This window comes from Populus alba, chromosome 10, assembly GCF_005239225.2.
Source record: "Populus alba chromosome 10, ASM523922v2, whole genome shotgun sequence".
NCBI classification, from domain to species: domain Eukaryota; kingdom Viridiplantae; phylum Streptophyta; class Magnoliopsida; order Malpighiales; family Salicaceae; genus Populus; species Populus alba.
The window spans coordinates 7,389,561-7,407,503 of record NC_133293.1 but is presented as its reverse complement, the minus strand read 5'-3'; the positions used below and the strand labels follow the sequence as shown (position 1 = coordinate 7,407,503).

The 17,943-nt window shown below is 31.7% G+C and overlaps 1 protein-coding gene and 1 pseudogene across 1 annotated transcript; both read left to right on the top strand.

Moving 5' to 3' along the window:
• On the top strand, positions 1–5,432 carry LOC118033507 (very-long-chain 3-oxoacyl-CoA reductase-like protein At1g24470). The gene is made up of 3 exons (XM_035038515.2): positions 1–861; positions 2,176–2,245; positions 5,015–5,432. Exons 1-3 carry the CDS (start codon positions 218–220, stop codon positions 5,258–5,260), a joined length of 960 nt encoding a protein of 319 aa, XP_034894406.1. The 5' UTR covers positions 1–217; the 3' UTR covers positions 5,261–5,432.
• Positions 5,433–11,894: 6,462 nt separating this feature from the next.
• LOC118033534 (very-long-chain 3-oxoacyl-CoA reductase 1-like) lies at positions 11,895–13,840 on the top strand (annotated as a pseudogene).
• Positions 13,841–17,943: the final 4,103 nt, after the last annotated feature.

Genomic DNA, 17,943 nt, shown 5'->3' with positions numbered 1-17,943 from the left:
GAGAGAGAGAGAGAGAGAGAGAGAGAGGTGCGAGTGACCTCACAGCTATAATGTGGCAACCACATGCACCCACACGAATCATGGCCAAACGGCTGAGACGTAAACGTCAATATTGCTAGCTGATCATCATATATCATTGCCAATACCAGGGACCAGCCAAGAGTCCTTCCATGTCTCAGTTTTCTCTCAAAAGAAAAGGAGAAGAAGAAGAAGAAGAATGCTCTCAGCATGCATCACCCACCTCCTAACCCAGCCCATGTGGCTTCTTCTTCTCTCATCCCTCGGTTTCATCTCCTTCCTCAAAGCCTCAACCCTTCTTCTCAGCTGGGTGTATGCAACGTTTCTCAGACCAGAAAAGGATCTCAAAGGCTATGGCTCCTGGGCTCTCATCACTGGAGCTACAGACGGTATAGGGAAAGCCTTTGCTCGTCAGCTAGCTCAAAAGGGTCTGAACCTTATACTAGTGAGTAGAAACCCCAACAAGCTCAGAACAGTCTCGAGTGAAATCCTAGCAGAACATCCAGGCACCAAGATCAAGACGGTGGTGTTTGATTTTTCAGGCAAAGTTTCCACTCGTCCTGTCCAAGGAGTTATAGAGGAGGCCGTAGAGGGGCTGAATGTTGGTTTGTTGATAAATAACGTGGGAATCACGTACCCCGCAGCCAGGTTTTTCCACGAGGTGGATGAGAAAGTCTGGATGGATGTTGTTAGAGTGAATTTGGAGGGCACCAGTAGAGTTACCAGAGCAGTTTTACCGGGGATGATTCAGAGGAAAAGAGGTGCCATTGTTAATATTGGCTCCGGAGCTTCTAGTGTCATGCCTTCACATCCCCTCTTCACAATCTATGCTGCTACCAAAGCGTAAGCATTGCATAACCATGAACCATCCTCTTTGTTTCTCAACCACTGATTTTCAATTTCTAACATAGAATTTTGGTGTTGGTGTTTATATTGATTTCTTTTCTTCTATCTTTTAATTTTGATAAGCATCAAGGGTGGGGGAAAACGACTAAAGATGGGATCAGAGATATTTTAGAGTAATTAAGGATAATTATTTATATAACATAGAAGTGTTAGAGAATTAAAAAAAAATAAAATATTTTTGTAGGTAATTTGGATATGATTTTCTCGAGAAATTTTGGAGTACTTGAAAATTAATTCTCAATGCTTAAAAGTAAGAACGCTGAAAATCGTGTTCTCTTAGTTTTAAGTTTTGATGTACTGATGATGTAAAAAATGATTGTTAAAAATTAAAAAAAAAATTTTATTTTAATGTATTTTTTTAAAAAAAAACATTTTAAACCGTCACCGCTACTATAATTTAAATACACCCTTATTCTATACAAGAGATACAGATACAAAAGGAAAAGAAAAAAAATTAAAAAATATATATATTTAGCCTAATTGAAAATATTATTATCAAGAAATTCTTGGTGAGTTTAGATTTTTTTCTTTCTTTCATGTTAATTTTATTTATATCACTTCTGAAAATTAACCTTCGGATATAATTGCTCTAGATTTTTTCAACCTTTTATTTTATTTTGTGCACATGTCTCTCTCCTTAAAATGACTTGTAAAATTATTATTATTAGTTATTTCTGCAATAATATAAAATTTATCAAACTCTTACACTACACTCCCTCTCTCACTTATAAGGGCAGAAAAATAAGTTGACTGAACTTTAATTACATATATCTTGACTGTTCGTTCCAGCGTTTTTCATCAAGGTAGGCCAAATATAAAGGATTTTACAGGACATTAGGTCACTGAATTGAAGACTTCTTTACACCGGAACCAACCAACCGCATTTCTCATCATGATTTATTAATTATGGCCGGTACACCGTAAAGAGTTTTCAGGTGGTTTTTAGTCGGAGGTAATTTTTCCTATGAATTTCTTTGTTTACGTACGATCGAATATGAGATATTTCATACTATGTTTATAGTAAGAATGTAATCTTCAGTTTATGTTTTAATTTAAAAATATATAACGATAATTATACTTATTTAAATTGGGAGAAATTAAATGTTTCTATATTTTAAAAATAAATTTTGTGATAAGAAAATATTTTGAAAAGGATATTAATTAATAATGAAATTTAAATCGAAATACATAGCTTTCTCTTCTTAGGAGTAATCTCTAATTACTTTACCGCGTTGTGCTGAGCCCTTGCAGATATGTTGACCAATTATCGAGATGTCTATACGTGGAGTACAAACGCTATGGAATCCATGTACAGTGTCAGGTATTATTACTTGCTTTTTTTTTTTAAATTATGTTAATGTGGGTGTTTGGGACAACTTGCGTGTACCTCGACTAATTTCACTGGTTTTAAAATTAAAAACTATGTTAAGCTTTTAGTAACTATCATATAAACAACCATAAAACTCAAATCTAAAATTATATATAAAAAAAAAACAAATTTTTTAATTCTAAATTTTTTTTATTACTAAACTATCTCCTAGATACGTTCCCTCTCTGTTCTTGCTAGTTGCTACATCTCCATAACCCAAACTTGTCTGGTAAATCGAAGTAAAAGATAATAACTGCACTAGTACATTTTCTGAAGAATTAAATCAGGTTAGATGACCTGACTAATAATAAATGTGCGGTGAAGTCATGAAAATTTCAAATGAATTTGGGTTTTTAACGAGTGTTTTGATGGGTTGATATGTCTGGACTTGGGCTGTTTCGTGCTACTCTTTATAGATAAGAGACCTTTCGTTGCTTAGCTTACTCAAATGAGGACAAAGAGTATCTTATGTCATGAAGAGAATAATGAAAAATGTTGAAGATTGATAACACATTGTGTGTCCACCCTTTTTCCACTTAAATTTTTTTTTTTTTTTATCTTAGATCTACATTTATTTCATCTCATATATATATATATATATATATATATATATATATATATATATATCACTACCAAGATCTTTAGATTTATCGATAAAATTTTATGTTAGTATTTATACTCTTGGTTTGTCAGTATAATTTTTACTGATGCGCTCGTGAATGACAATACTCTATTGAAAAAACTTTCGTCATTTATTTATGATAAGTCCATTGATCGATGGATTCTTATCTTTTAATTTGGGGGTCGATTATTTATGATATGTCGGTTAGTCCATGAACCGATTATTATGATATGTCGGTTAGTCCATCAACCGATGGATTCTTGTCTTTTAATTTGGGGGGTTTTTTATGCTCACAAATCATGCACACAAATCTTAAATTTATAAACCCTTCAAATGCATGTATCACATATAGGATATATGGCAAGTTAAACCCACAAGATCTTCCTAAGGATTTGCTAGTAGAGTAAATTAACCAAATCAACCAAAAAAGAAAATTAAGTAAACTAAATGATTCAAGAAAAATGGGTATAGATTGAAAACACTCAAAGAAGAAAATAATTTTAGCAAATATTGGGTATCTCAGTTATGATTAATTAATTTCCCTATTGATTTTAATTTAATTCAAATCTGACATAAAATCCAATCTTAGATTGTGTCAAGCTCGTTAATTGTTCGAGCTGATGATACTAAATTCAATCAAGCAAAATAATTGTTACAAGCAATCAATTTTATCAACGAATTAATTTTAAAGCTCAAAACTTTGGCAAATCGTAGCATTCAATATTAGTTCATTCCAATGTCAAATTTCAATTGAGAACAATGTTTTTATCAATTCAAATCTCACAATCAATCACCAATCATAATCAACTAGGGTACTAGCCTAATTAATCTCATAAGCAATCAAAAATTCAGATCAATGAATGAAATGAAATATGAAATTAAATGATCATTCAATTAGAGTTCATAACAATGTCCCTTTAATAACCCAATAAAGGTTTTAGTTGTAAATAGTAAAAGCTTGATGCCTCTAAGATAAAACCAAATTTGATTATTTGTTTCTTCCAAATCTTCCTTTTAGATGTCACCTCCTCTCTTTTTCTGGAATGTTTAGGGTCTCCAAAACTCCTTTTAGTTGCTATCAAAAGAGTTTTTATAGTTTGGTTTTGTCCTTCAAAGAAAAGGAAATCATTTTTTTCTCTGTCACGGATTCTAACTCATTTTCTTTCATGATATTACAAGTCAATTTTGGACCAGAAAACATGTGAATTGAGACTTCTCTATGTTTGGGACAATTGTTTGGAATCATTATCCTTGCAATTTTTTAACATTTGAAACTCGAGATAAGCCAAAAACTGAGACAATTTATGGGTTGCAGGATTCCTTGTCTAGTTCGGACTTTGTATTTTGACTTGCTTTTTAGACTTTAAAACAACAAAACTAGGTTCTGTTATCTTCATAAGAATTTGAGGTCTATATCTCAGCTTTTAAGAAAGGTAGAAAATCTATGAAACGGAGTTGTATAACTCTTGTTATAACCCAAAAAATAATCAGTGCTCAAGCTTGTCTAGGATAGACCAACTAGTGCTTGAATTCTAAGCTCATTCTATTGTTTACCTCATTGTATGATCCCAAATTCATCATACTATAATAGTTAAATACCTTTTTGAAAAGCTTGAGATGTCCTTTAAAACTTTGTTCAATACCACATTTTAAGACATTAAGTCCTTCGTTATCAAAAACATTGAAACATCTCTTAAGGTCTTTCATTCAACTATTTGTACCTATATCTAAATATCAGAACAAGTCAATTGCATAAAAAATAAACTAAAAAACAAGAATAAAACACTAGATTAGGCTAAGAGTATATGTGAAATTAAGCACCAAGAATATGTGTATCAGTATTTTATTGAAGGAATTCCCTACAGTTAATTAAATATTAATATTTTTAATTTGTTTATTGGTATTTCTATCCATAATGTCTAATTGAAATTTTTTAAAAACCTCCTAAATATCATTAAGTACTTTTCAGTTTGTCAATAATGCTATCTAAAAAATAATAATTAACGGTTCAATTAATAAGAGAAGAATTTCTAAGTTATGAGGAAAATAGCGAGGTAATTTTCATGAATTAACTGATGTGATTAAGGCTTCCTACTCAGGTGCCACTATATGTTGCAACAAAAATGACCTCAAAAGTAGCTTCGATTGGGAGATCGTCCTTGTTCATACCGACACCAGAAGATTATGCAAAGGCTGCGATTGGTCGAATAGGCTATGAAGCACGGTGCGCTCCCTACTGGGCTCACTCATTTCAATGGTGCTTTGCTTGGTTGCTTCCAGAGTGTGTTCTTGATGCTTGGCGTCTCTCTATTGGCATCCACCGAAGAGGAAAGCTCATTGCCTGAATTCTTTTTGTTTTTCTCCCTATCAGTCAGTGAAACAGCTACTGGCGGCGAGGGGTTTTGGAGGTTTTAGGTTTTTATGTCGTTTTCTAAATTTCTTATTTTATTTCTATTTAACTACGCATGCTTTCAGAAATTATTAGATTTATTTCTAAAATTCATTAATTATCAGCAAGTTATTGATCTAGTTTAACCTTTGCCGTCAGTGATGATTACGATGATAACAAAATAATGATATGAATTATGACACCTAGCAATGAGAAGGTAATTGTTGTGGTATTGATGATAATTTAGGTGATTAAGCAATGAATTAACAACAAATTATGATCAGTTGGCACGAAGTTTCGTGGAAATTATTTTCCACTATATTAAAATATCCTCTTAAATGAGTACTATTAATAAATTGATTGAAAGATGTTCTCTTAATTTTTTGTTGTTTGTTATGCTATAGAATATTATAAAATGTACCAATATAGAAAATATTATAGGTATATTTTTATGTTGTAATCTCCACCATTACTATTGTATATTGCTCTATACATATATATAGAAAAAGTTAGCTAACCAATAGGTTAAGCCTCCTAATTATTCTCAACTTGGTATCAAAGCTTTTTGCAATCAAAACTCCTTTCTCCATCTCCCTCTTGTAGCTGGCCTTCTCTCTTCCTCTCCTAAATAGACTCTATTGCTGTTGCGGCCGACTTCTCCTTCACTACCGGTGGTGTAGCCCATCCGGCTAGCCATCCACAAGCTATTGTCGGTGGTGTCCTTCCTTCACAACAACAGCCTTCACTTGTAGAACACGACAATGAGTCCTTATCGTAAGTTTATGTCGTTCCTCTACACATTATAGAAACACAAACTCTAGTTATCGTTGATTTATCAAACACCCACCAAGTTGTTTCGTTGAAACTTACGAACACAAATTATCTGTATTGGAGAATGCAAATGAAGCCCTGTCTCCTTGGTCAAAGTATTTTTCACTTCGTTAACAGCTTAGTGTCGTGTCCTCCATCTCATGTTTCAGACAGTTCTGCTAGTTCTTCCTCTACGCACTTGCCCACCTTGATTACCTCCACGGTTTTTCACCCAGATGACCCGTCAATCACCCCTAATAGCAAATCTGCCACCCCTCTAGCTCCACACAAACAGCTCCCCATTCCCCAACCTTGTTTGCCACCATACCACTGTCACCCAGCTTTGTCCTTATGTCACCACCTGCATGTTTTTTTGATGATCATTATGTAGGAATAGGTTATCCTCCTTCAAAATTGCATCTTTCCAGGTCTGTTACTACAGCCAACACCGATTCTACGGCAACCTCTCTTACATCTAATGTTGTGAGCTCAAGTTCTTCGACAAATTCCCCTGCAGGTCTGCAACTCGTTGTTGATTGCTCCTCTTATATGCTTCAACAACTTCCTAGTTCAGATTCATACCCCCTCGGTCTGCCGCTCATCAGCATCTAATGGTTCTTCAACCATGGTTGCCGAAAACTGCACTTCTAACAGCGTCTGCAACCTCCTCTCTATTACACCTATCTATCGAGTGATGTCTTCTCCTACCTTTGAGCCCATTGCATTCTCTGATGTTAACAAGTATGAGGCGTGGAATGGTGCTATGCGTGATGAATTCAAGCCTTACGCTCTAATAACACATGATTCTTGGTTCCTTTTCATCCCTCGATGAATGTTCTTGGAAGTCGATGGGTGTACAGGATCAAGCACCTTGTGGATGGCAGTGTTGAGCGATTTTTAATTTGAAGTAAGAAAAATATTAGAGCTTTAAAAATATTAATTTGAAGCAAGAAAAAAAATAAAAAAATTTCAATTTTTTTCAAAAACGTTTTTTAAATGCAAAAACAAACAAGATTTTTGTCAAAAAAATTTTAGATACATGATAAATTTCTATTTTTCTTTCTTAAACATTCTCAGATTTGCATTGATGAAATTTTCCAAATACAAATGAAAATATAACCAAATCTTTCTCTCGGAGTTTTATTCGTGGAATTGATACAACATAGGAGCCAATTTGTGGTCTTTTCCAAAGATGATTTGAATAAATGTTAAGTTTATGAGTTGAAGATTAGAAATAAAATATATTACTTCAACTACATGGTATAATAGTTAGGCCATAATCAAAACAATTTAAATTCGAGGCACAGATTAATTTTAGAAACAAGGAGGCATTTTGAAGGACAAGGAGCTTGGCAGCCTATAGTACGGTCAGGTTCTCTCGGTTTATTAGTTTGAAGAGATCGAAGCAGTATGGCGGGGGCTCCATCGAAGGTATTCCGATGACTTTTTATTACAAGACGGAAGATGTCTAGTTATTTCGTGAAATACTCTATTAGAACATCTCTAATGAAAGATACTATTTTAAAAAGATAAAATAATAAAATAATATTTTAAATAGTATAAATATAGTATTTTTTATCACATGTATTCTAATAAAAAAAACTATTTAAAAATCCAATTCTATTAGAGTGGAATAAATAAGTGTTTTATTTTTTTTAATGATTTTGATGTTATTTTTTTTCCACATGGCTAGATTTAATTGGTTTATTCTTTTGTTAGCCCCACTTTGTTAGTTTTAGCTCTTTTAAAAGATATGTAGGAATAACATTTGTGAGGGAAAAAGAAAAGGTATTTTAGCATTTCATTTAGCTTTCCTCTTGGAGTATAAAAAACAAGTAAAGAAAATCCAAAATATTTTTTTATTATTATTTTTGACTATCCATTTAACAACTCCGAGATGCTCTTTACTATCATTTATTTAATTTATTTTCCCCATAGTTATAAGTATTTTTAAAGTATTAATTGATATTGAATATTTTCTCTTTAAAATGATTTTAAGAAACTTTTATGTTAACTTGTTGCATTAAAAAAATAATTTTTTTAAAATACTAATTCTAGAATTCCAATTAACTTAGCCAAAATCTGCAATCGCAAAAAAATAAAAATAAAAAGTGAGAGTCAAACTTTACTAGAAAATATAGAGCTTGTTTGATTTTCAAATAATTTTTTGTGTTAAAATATATGTCAATAATATTTTTTTTATTTTTTAAAAAAATTATTTTTGACATCAGCACATCAAAATGATTTGAAAACACTAAAAACATATTAATTTGAAGTTAATAAAAAAAAATTAATTTTTTCAAAAGCACTTTTGAAACACAGAAACAAACAGACTTATAGTGTAAGAACTATAAGATCAAAATAATTAAAGGCTTCATTTGGCAACACGGTTGAAACTATGTTCCTTTAAATTTCAATTTTTTTGCTAAAAATACATTTTTTTTATTTTTAGATTATTTTGATATGTTGATCTCAAAAATAATAAAATATTATTTTGATACATTTATAAATAAAAAATATTTTAAACCATGATCTTTACCACAATCCCAAATATGTCATAAATAAATGCATTGATACGCTGGACTTCATTATTTTAATTAATTACAGCAGTGAGAGAAACCACAACTTGATTACGTGCATGGGTGCACATACATCACACCAAATGGATGCCTTCCTCTATCAAGGTCCGGAAGATGAACTATTCTCTCCAGGGAATTAGTGCACATAATATTTGTGATAGAGAAATCTTCAAGATGTAAGCATGCATCAAGTCTGGATTAAGTACCATTCAAGATAAATGACAGCATTTTTTTATGTTTCTTTGAAATATTACTGATGGATGTCATTTTTTTATGTTTATAAATGACAACATTAAGTTCTTGAGATTTTGATTAAAAATAAAAAAAAAAAAAAAAATAGTATTTTAATTAGATTGATATTTTATAGTGTGAGTCTTAATCCAGACAAGTTTTCAAGTAACAATGGTAAGATTTTTTTCACAATCATGCATAGACCAAGAATCAAGTATCAATTCACTTCAATTATCAAAGAATTAACACGATTTTATCAAAATGAGTTTCAGTTCAAAATCAAAATTCTAGGATTAAAAATCTAAAAAAAAAAAAAAAAACTTGTTATTGATGCATGAAGATCCTAAATTATTGATTAAACAAGTCACACAAACATGTAGAAACAAAATGAAAACAAAACAAAACCTAAAATTAGTATTAAAGACAATGTTATTCAGTTGAACATAAAGAACATTCTATAACAAAAACCAAAAAAATGCTAAAACTGCTACCAAATCCAAAAATGTCCATTTAAGGTTTTAAACTTCAAGTTTTTTACCTTAACAAACAACATTATCATATTCATATACGTTTTAATCATAACAAACAACAAAAAACCATAAATCATGAAAACATGCATGAAATTTCTAAAACTAAAATTGCAACCCTATTGACAATTAACGAATGCATTAAATCTACATTCAAAACTGACTCTATGAGACAAAAACTAAGCTCAAGAACCAAAGACGTGAACTAACAACCCAGAAATAGGTATTAAACTACCACTGCCACTTTTGACAGATTACAAAAACCATTTTATCTCAGCAAAAAAAAACATCCAAACATTTAATAAACATCCATAAAACATTAACAACTAACTCAAAGCAAAACCAAGCAAAGAAAAACTAAATTTTCATACATTAAATAAAATACAAGCTTAACATCATGTGACACCAAAACAATTCTAAAATGTCATTAAACATTAAAAAAGCATGATTTGGCAGGTTACATAGACTCCACCCTTAAGTTTTTACTTGGTTATACCTTCTTCAGGCTTGCTAACTGTAGACTGATGTTTTTCCTTCTATTTGTCTTCCTTCATTCCCTTTCATTCACTTTCTTTCCAAAGCTTGTTACACCTTTTATGTTACGTTCTTAAACCTTCACAATAGTCTATTAACAAAGTATTTCCCTACATTTTTCTTCTTCTTTTTTCTACCCTTTTTTCTTGTCTTTTTTTTCCTTTTAATTTTTCAAGGGGTAATTATAGGTTTTTTAGTGGATTCAATCAAAGATTGATAAAAATTTAGCACTTTTGATAAAAATAAAAGGGTGTTGGACAAAAGTTAACAATTGGAAACTCTTGTACTAGGTTGGTTTTGCAATGGTGTTTTTGGTCCTTGGTGGTTTTGCTAGATTTGGAGGGAAATGAGCCATTTTTTGCCTTTTGATTTTAAGATGGAGGTTTTAAAGCCTTTACTAAGAACCCTCTGAGAGGCTTTTAAATGTGAACAAATGAAAAAATGGATGGTTTTTGAAAAATAGGTGTCACAGTCAACGCTTATTAGGTTGACTACTTTCAAGACTTCGCTAGAGAAACTTCATTGCAAATGTCATCGGAAACGACCTAAAAATGGTAGAGGAGGTGCACATCTTTTGTTTAGATCTAACTTTACTCAATTTAGAGGTATGTAGCTTTATATTCATTCATTCAAAAGTGTCAACTCGATCAGCCCAAAATCAAAAAATATAGGGAAAGTTGATCGGGGATAAGATGTTGGAGACTTCCATGGAAGAATTGAGGTGTAAACATCCAATTTCATAGGCATAGGGTTGTAAAGGGGGTTTTTCTCAGTCGAATGATGGTGATTATAGCTACTGAGGTGGTCGGAGACACCACATTAATTTGTCTAAACATGTTCACTCGATCATCCATGATTGTTAAGGAAGGAGATAAACAGTGGGTGAATGACACATCGTCTGGATTAAACCCTAAAAATTAGGGCTTTTAATTTGGGATTCAGCCAATTTCAATTTGGTCTATGCTCTTTCAATTTCTTTTAATTGCACTCATAATTGCCTCCCAACTTTTAATTGCATGCAATTGCACCATTGTCAAATTCAAATATCAGTCCCAAAGTTTAGCGCCTTTTACAAACGAGTCGTTAGTTTTCAATTTGTTCAATTTCATCTTTAATTAACCACCAAAACTCCAATTTCTTTCAATTTGACCCTTGATTTGACCATTGTTTACCCTCGAAATTATGTCACTTACAAATTGGTCCTTGATTTTAGGAATCTACAATTAAGTCCTTAATTGGTCTCCGAACATTAGTTTTTTCACAATTAAACCCATGATTTGACCATATTATTGGATCTAGCTCCACAGCCGGACCCAATCCTAATTAATATGGATTTTATCTTTTTATATAAAAAATCATCATACTTGACCAAATGCATATTTATTTTAATTAATATGGATTATATAATATGGATTATATATATATAATATATATATATATATATATATATATATATCTCCACACACACACACTAAACTCAGTCACGTTTTCTATCATATTTGCTTTGAAAGTTGTTTGTTTATGTATTTTAAAGGTGTATTTATCTTGAAACAATATTATATTGATGTATTTTTTAAATAATTTTGAGGTGTTGCTGATAAAAATAAAAACGAATATTTAAACTATTTTCAAGTAAAAAATAGTTTTAAAAAATATTTTGCACCATCACTTTAGATCCAATGTTATTGGGTTTGGTTTAATAGCAAGACCAATGCTATTAGGTGTAGCTCCACAGCTTAATCCAATGATATTTGGTTTGGCTTGTCTATCAGGTCCAAGACATTTAGAATATTTTCTATATTTTTTTATATTTATTTTATATTAAAATAAAGTTATTGTTGATTAACGGCGTAGCACGGATAAATATCCTATAATGGATGGTAATCGGTGAATATTGTTAACGAAAAAAAAAAAAAAATAATTAATATTCAGACTAAACTGTCATGGCTGTCGCAGGATAGCATAGTTAAATGCGGTGGTTTTCGGATCATCTACTTCACCACTCTATAGCGACCTCTCTGTTCTCTATCTCCCATTTGATTTTCCTCAATCTTCACTTTCTATCCAAAAGTCTATCTGTCCATTAAATTTCATTAAATAATCTTCTTTCCTTCTACCTGTTTTCGCCTGACCTATTTCTCCCATTTGATTTTCCTCACTCTCCCTATCCTCTGTTTTTTACTTTGTCTTTTGTTTTTCAATTTCATCTTCTCTTTAAAAAAAGGAATTTATTGGGAAATGGAGTTACAAGCTGTTTTCCTGGTAGCAGTGAGTTGCCTGGGTTTTGTTTCTCTCTGTAAGCATATCTTCTGTTTTCTCCGGTGGATATGGGTAATGTTCTTGAGACCACCAAAGAACTTGAAGGAGTATGGCTCTTGGGCTATAATCACTGGCTCCACCGACGGGATAGGCAAAGCCCTTGCTTTCGAGCTGGCATCGAAGGGTCTTAACCTTGTTCTTGTTGGTCGAAACCCTTCAAAACTTGAAGCTACATCAAATGAAATACGGGCAAGATTTGGAGATCAGCAAAGTAGACATAAAAAACGTTGTGGCTGACTTTGCAACATGGAGCGGGCCGGAGATATCAAAGGCAATAGAGGGAGGTATTAAAGAGTTGGATGTTGGTGTTTTGATAAACAATGCCGGAGTTTCATACCCTAATGGTCGGTTCTTTCACGAGGTTGACTGGAAGATGACGGAGAGTCTTATCAAGGTGAATTCAGAGGCAGCAACTTGGGTCACTAGGGCAGTTCTTCCTGCTATGTTAAAGAAGAAAAAAGGTGCAATAGTCAACATGGGCTCTGGCTCCGTCGCCGTCCTTCCTTCATTCCCATTGTTCGCCATTTATGCCTCAACCAAAGCGTATGTTTATATGTGTTTCTTAAATTATTTCTTCTTTTTTCTCTATTTTTTGAAAGGAACAGATTATCCATAAAGCTATATATATTAACTATAGAAATCATTTTAAAAAACCAATCTAATCGTCGGAAAAAGAAAACTTAGAGGTTTAACTTGGTTATAATTAGATTGTACGAGTAGAATTGTGTGGAAGCAATCATCAATTTATTATAAGACTAGCAAGATGACATAAATTTTTCAAGGTTTGGTGAAAAATCAGCCTACCTACCTCCGCAAACTAAACAGAAAGCTCTCTGTCTTCACTAAGGAAAGTCTATTGTGTCTACACTTCACTTTATATAGAAGTAAATTTAAGTCCTTTTTAGTGAAATTCTTAGATTTTCAACTCACCAAACTCAAATTTATATTTGATCTCCAAAAAATGGAATGAAGTCAAATGTCAGAAAGGTTTCGAACGTGGAAACTAGGGCTTAGACTGTCATATACAAGCTGGAACCACCACTGAGAAAAAAATAAAATAAATCTCGAAGTGCTAATATGTCCTACAACGAGATCATCAGTAATTAGTGATTAATGGTCTGTAATTTCAAGAAATATACATCTCTGGAAGCATTTTTCTCAGTAAAATCCATCTGTTCGTGAAGCATTTTCAACTAACATATGTAGGTACCTTGGAATGTTTTCAAGATGCATCAATTTGGAGTATAAACATCATGGAATTGACATTCAGTGCCAGGTAATTTAGCTACTCCATATCCATTTTATCAATGCCTGCCAATGCAAGTGTAGAATTAATCCAGATTTCATTGCTGCTGTTAATATTCTGTGAGCCTCCAGGTACCACTTTTTGTGGCAACAAAGATGACGAAGTTCAAAAAATCTCTGTTCTTGATTGCATCACCGGAAAAGTACGCCAAAGCAAGCATAAGATGCATCGGCTATGAGCATCTGAGCATGCTACTTTTCATGCATACATGCCATTTTCGTCGTTTGTGAGTTGGTGAGAAGAGGACTAAATCGACCATTACTTGAAAGTTATGGGGCTAAATTGTTACCACTAAACAGAGGAGCGCATCAAGATTTAAGTGAATGGAAAGGCACCCGAAACGACCTTCTCCTTAATGGAAAGGCCTCTGGGCTCTCTACCCCTTTGTACAAGGCAGGACTTTTTTCATTTTTATATTTTAAAAAGTGTTTTTAAAATAATTTAAATTTTTTTTATATTTTTAATATTTTTTAAATTCATAATGTTTAAAAAATAAAAAAATATTATTAATATATATTTTAATATAAAAAATTATTTAAAAAAACAAAAGAAGCTTTTATAACTTTCAAAACAATAAAGTATAGCTTTGAAACCGATTCGGTCATTAACCCGGTTAAGTGATTGAGTCACAAATTAAATGGATTGACTTAAATTAACCATAAATTAACCCAGATCAATCCAAAAAAAAAAAAACCTGGGATCGGGTCAAACCTAAAACAAAACAGCTTTTGTATCTAATAACAAGAATAATTGACGGTTCTGAATTTGCAATTGCCACTGGCTACCCTTCCTGCCCTGTGTGACACAGTTTTCTCAACCAATCAATGAGCGACTATTATAGAATTTCTAGGTGCCATTATCCCAGTTGCTACAAGATCTGACAGTATATTAACTTATCATCAAGAAGTTGGGAAGAAGGAAGAAGGAAGAATGACCCCTTTTTTTATTTTTTTTTTTTTATATATATATATATATATATATATTTATTTATTAATATCAGCTAGTAATTGACATTGGAGATGCACGTAGACCCTCTTATTTTTATTGAGTTATAGCCAGCCTATTGACTTCAAAGATTTGCTAATTTTTTATTTAATATCAAATATATTTTTTAAAAATACTTTTAACTTTAAAAAACTATTGTAAACATACAACATCATCCATCATGACAGCTTAATTATTTTATCTACACGCAAAATTGAAATCCATCCTGGAAATTATAAATAATTCCTACTACGAAAACAAAAATAAAATTAATACATACAAAATTTGTTGTGAAGAGGAAAAATTACAAAAATAAAAATAAAAATATATTAATCATCCGCTACCTCTCAAAATGGATGAAGATTCATTTCCACCCCATTAACATTAGACAGAAACCCCACCAAATCCGGCTTGTAAGGCAAATAGTAGCGGTGTTTATCACCTTCTTTACTCCTCATGTGATGATGTTCTTGAAATTGAAACAAACCTCCTCTAGCTCTTTTCGCTTCTTTCCTTTTCTCTGTGCCCTGTTTATTATGGTTTCTATCTTGGTCATCGCTGCCTAATCTCTGATGATGGAGGCCACTTTTCTTGTTATTAGGCATCAAGAACACAAAAGTATCCTTACCATCACTATTACTCCGGTGAATAAAATCTTTGAACTTCCATCTCTTTGAATTAGACCCTGTAGAGCTGCTTTTCTTGTAGCTCCCTGGAGACCCCTCCTTCTTCTTTGGCGTCCACACACAATAAGATCCAGGTTCTAGGCTATCAATATCATCAACTTCCAATGAAGAACACGAAAAGGTTTCATGGTCCTCATAAAAGAGCTTCTTGAGGAGTAATCTATTTGGTTTCTTGGCATCTTGGGTACTATTGGTTGCAGTTTTCGATCTGGGTAGGGATTCTTGATTGTCTAAGAGTAACCATTGCTTCTGTCACTCTGCGTTCAACTATCTCCTCCTTGAATCTTTAATTTTATCCATCAAAGTCATCTCTCATCGTCTCTCTCTCTTACTATAGTTAATTGACCGGATCTCACCCGGGTTTGACCGGGTGGACCGGGTTTCTCAGGCCCAATTTTCAAGTGGGTTTTTGCCTCCACCTGAACCGGTCTCAAGCCCGGATTGTCTAGGTCCCGAGTCAACCCGATCCGAGATTTAAAACTCTGCATTGAAGGTTAGAAACTTGGAGCTCTTAATTTTATCGTTCAAGAAAGAACAAAAAAATGAAAAGAACTCATGACTTTGTAGCAAAGTGATTTTATTGCTAAAATTGCAGCGAGAAAGATCTCTACCTGTCGGGCAAGCAATGATGCCTTTAGATTTCCAATCCAAAAGCTGAACGTGCTCGAGAGGTTGTTTACCTAGCTAGCTTGCCCAAATGGTTATCTAACTAATATTTTATTCTTAGGTAGTTAGTCTAATTCGCATAGTTATTAGGGTTAATCCAGGACAATGTAATTGATTGAGTGAAATAGCCTGGTGAATTATTTTAAAAAATAATAATAATAATAATGCTGTTTTTTTTTATAAAAAAAAACTCAATATAAATTTTGTCCCAATTAACTACGTCACCAACTTTAAATTAGTTTATTTTACACTCAACCTGGTCTAAGAAATGAATTTTTCAAGTTTTAATTTAACAAATACACATATTTGAATATGGCTAATTCAAAAATAAACTTAGTTTAATATGAAAAAAAAACCAATAGTATTCAATGAATTATTAAAACCAAAAAAGAATTCATTAAATCTATGTTCCTTAGAGTTACTCCATGATTTATGAGCCAAGTAAAAAAAAAAAAAAAATATTCTAGCCCTCGTAACAATATTTATAATTCTAAACTAAAAAGTAGAAAAAAAGAGATTTTACCCTTTTAGAATAATTTTTATAATTTATCTTCCTTAATTTTATTTTCTGGCTATGCAATATGCGGATAAATATTTAAAATGAATGATCACAAAAAATTTATTGGGTTGCATAGAGGTAGTGCAATCAGCCGCATAAAATCTATCTACTTGGTAATGTTCATAATTATAATAGTAATTAATTTTTAAAGTATTTTTTATTTAAAAATATATTAATATAATATTTTTTTTAAAAATATATATTTTATATTAACATATTAAAATGATCTAAAATTATTAAAAATAAAAAAATATATACTTTTTAAATAAAAAAACAAATTTAATTTACTCAATAATACGGTGGGAATTTGAGCTCGGCGGGTATGCAACTGTAGATTTGCAACTCAACTGCTCGTTACCAATGCCTTCCCGGTCTCTTTTCTTTTGCTTTGGAATTTAATTTCGAAGTTCAAGTGTGGAATTTTACACTTGAGACTTTAAAAAAACCCCATGTCCGTAATGGATCTATATTTTATTTTTCATGATATATATCCAAAATTCCTCAGACGAATCCAAAATAAGTAAATTCATAAATGTTTTTAGAATAATTGGAGGTAGTTTATAAAAATGCTTTCATAAATGTACATGATATCGCATGGATGCTTCATCCGTCCAATTTCAATTTTTATTCTCACTATTAAAGATATTTAATACTTTTTAACACTGTTATTAGATTCGGACCGGCCTAGCGGATTGATCTGGTAGCTAGACTAGTTCGGATTTGTTAAAGAATCGGCTAGTGCAATAACTCGGCAAAACCCGATCGACCCAGCGGGTCAACCCCGGATGAGACCCGGTGTTTTTTTATTAATATAGTTTTTCTTCTATATCCCTTTTTTCGTATTTTTTTAGTTGGTTATTAACACTTTTTAAAGTTCACTATATAAATATTAGAAAAATATTTTATTTTTTCAATGTGGAATTTGAAACCCTTTAATATATATACTCTATGTTCTATTATTTTTTCAATGTGGGATTTGAAACATTTTCGTATATATACTCTATGTTCACAAGAAAAAAAATTATGTTTTTTCAATATGAGATTTGAAGTTCTTTCGTATATATACTCTATGTTCATAAAAAAAAAAAAAAGTTATGTTTCTTTAATGTGGAATAAAAAAAACTTTTTGATTTAAATATTTCAACTTAAAAGGATAACATAGTATGTTTTTAATATGGGATTTGAAACCTTTTAATATATATACTCCATGTTTCCAAGAAAAAAGTTATTTTTTCAATGTGAGATTTGAAGTCTTTTCATATATATATTCTATGTGCACAAGAAAAAAGTTATGTTTTTTCAATATGAGATCTAAAACCTTTTAGTATATAGACTCTATGTTTTCAAAAACAAAAAGTTATTTTTTTAATATGAGATTTGAAGCCCTTTTGTATATATATACTCTATGTTCACAAGAAAAAAAGTTATATTTTTTCAA